The 806-nt window shown below is 62.7% G+C and overlaps 1 protein-coding gene across 1 annotated transcript; it reads right to left on the reverse strand.

The window, feature by feature from the left end:
* Nucleotides 1-5: 5 nt before the first annotated feature.
* Nucleotides 6-803, reverse strand: LOC104276106 (kinesin-like protein KIF3C; the record flags this gene model as incomplete). Its single annotated transcript, XM_009872276.1, is given in 3 exon segments — nt 6-221; nt 224-572; nt 574-803. Coding segments are annotated over 3 exon segments (795 nt in total), but the record flags the coding sequence as incomplete, so codon positions are not given.
* Nucleotides 804-806: the final 3 nt, after the last annotated feature.

Raw genomic sequence — 806 nt, forward strand, 5'->3', positions numbered from 1 at the left:
TTCTCCTCTTCCAGCCTCTCCTTCTGCTCCTTCAAGTAATTCTCCATGTTCTTGTCCAGGCCGTCCTCGTTGTCATCCTCCCCTTCGTTCTCCGTGGCGCTTTCTCCGTCCACCGCTTTCTTCCTCCGGCTGCTCCTTCTCCTCTTCTTGCCCAGCATGCCGCGCCTCTCCAGCTGCGCCTTCAGCCGCACGATCTCCTCCTGCAACTCCCGCAGCAACGCAGCAAGGTGTCCTTGGGGTCCTCGTTCACCCGGGGCTTGTTCTTGATGTTCTTGGCCCTGTTGGCGAACCGGAGGGTGGAGAGGCTCTCGTCGTAGCTGTGCGAGGCCGGGCCCAAGGTGGCCACCATGATGGTCTTGGCGTTGCCCCCGAGGGAGTCCTGCAGCAGGCGGGTCAGCTTGGAGTCCCGGCAGGGGATGTGCGTGCTCTTGCCGTCCACGAGAGCGGAGATGACGTTGCCCAGGGCGGAGAGGGAGAGGTTGATCTTGGAGGCTTCCTTGGGGCGCTCCCCGTGGGCCCCCATTTTGCTCTGGCGCTCGCTGCCGGCCAGGTCCACCAGGTTGAGCTTGCCGCTCGCCGTCGGGCCCAGTCTCGCTGCACTCAATGGTGATGAGGAAGATGGCGTGGGAGCGGGAGCTGTGCTCGTTCATGTTGGTGCTGCCCACGGAGCGCGTCTGGCTCCCCAGGTTCATCACGTGCTCGATCTCCTTGACGTTCTTGGTCACGAAGGAGGAGAGGTCCTTGATGTAGACCCCCGTCTCGGGGTTCTCCTTCAGCTCCAGCTTCTTGTTCTGGTCCTTGGCCAG

The sequence above is a fragment of the Apaloderma vittatum genome, unplaced genomic scaffold (genome assembly GCF_000703405.1).
Source record: "Apaloderma vittatum isolate BGI_N311 unplaced genomic scaffold, ASM70340v1 scaffold31676, whole genome shotgun sequence".
NCBI lineage: Eukaryota > Metazoa > Chordata > Aves > Trogoniformes > Trogonidae > Apaloderma > Apaloderma vittatum.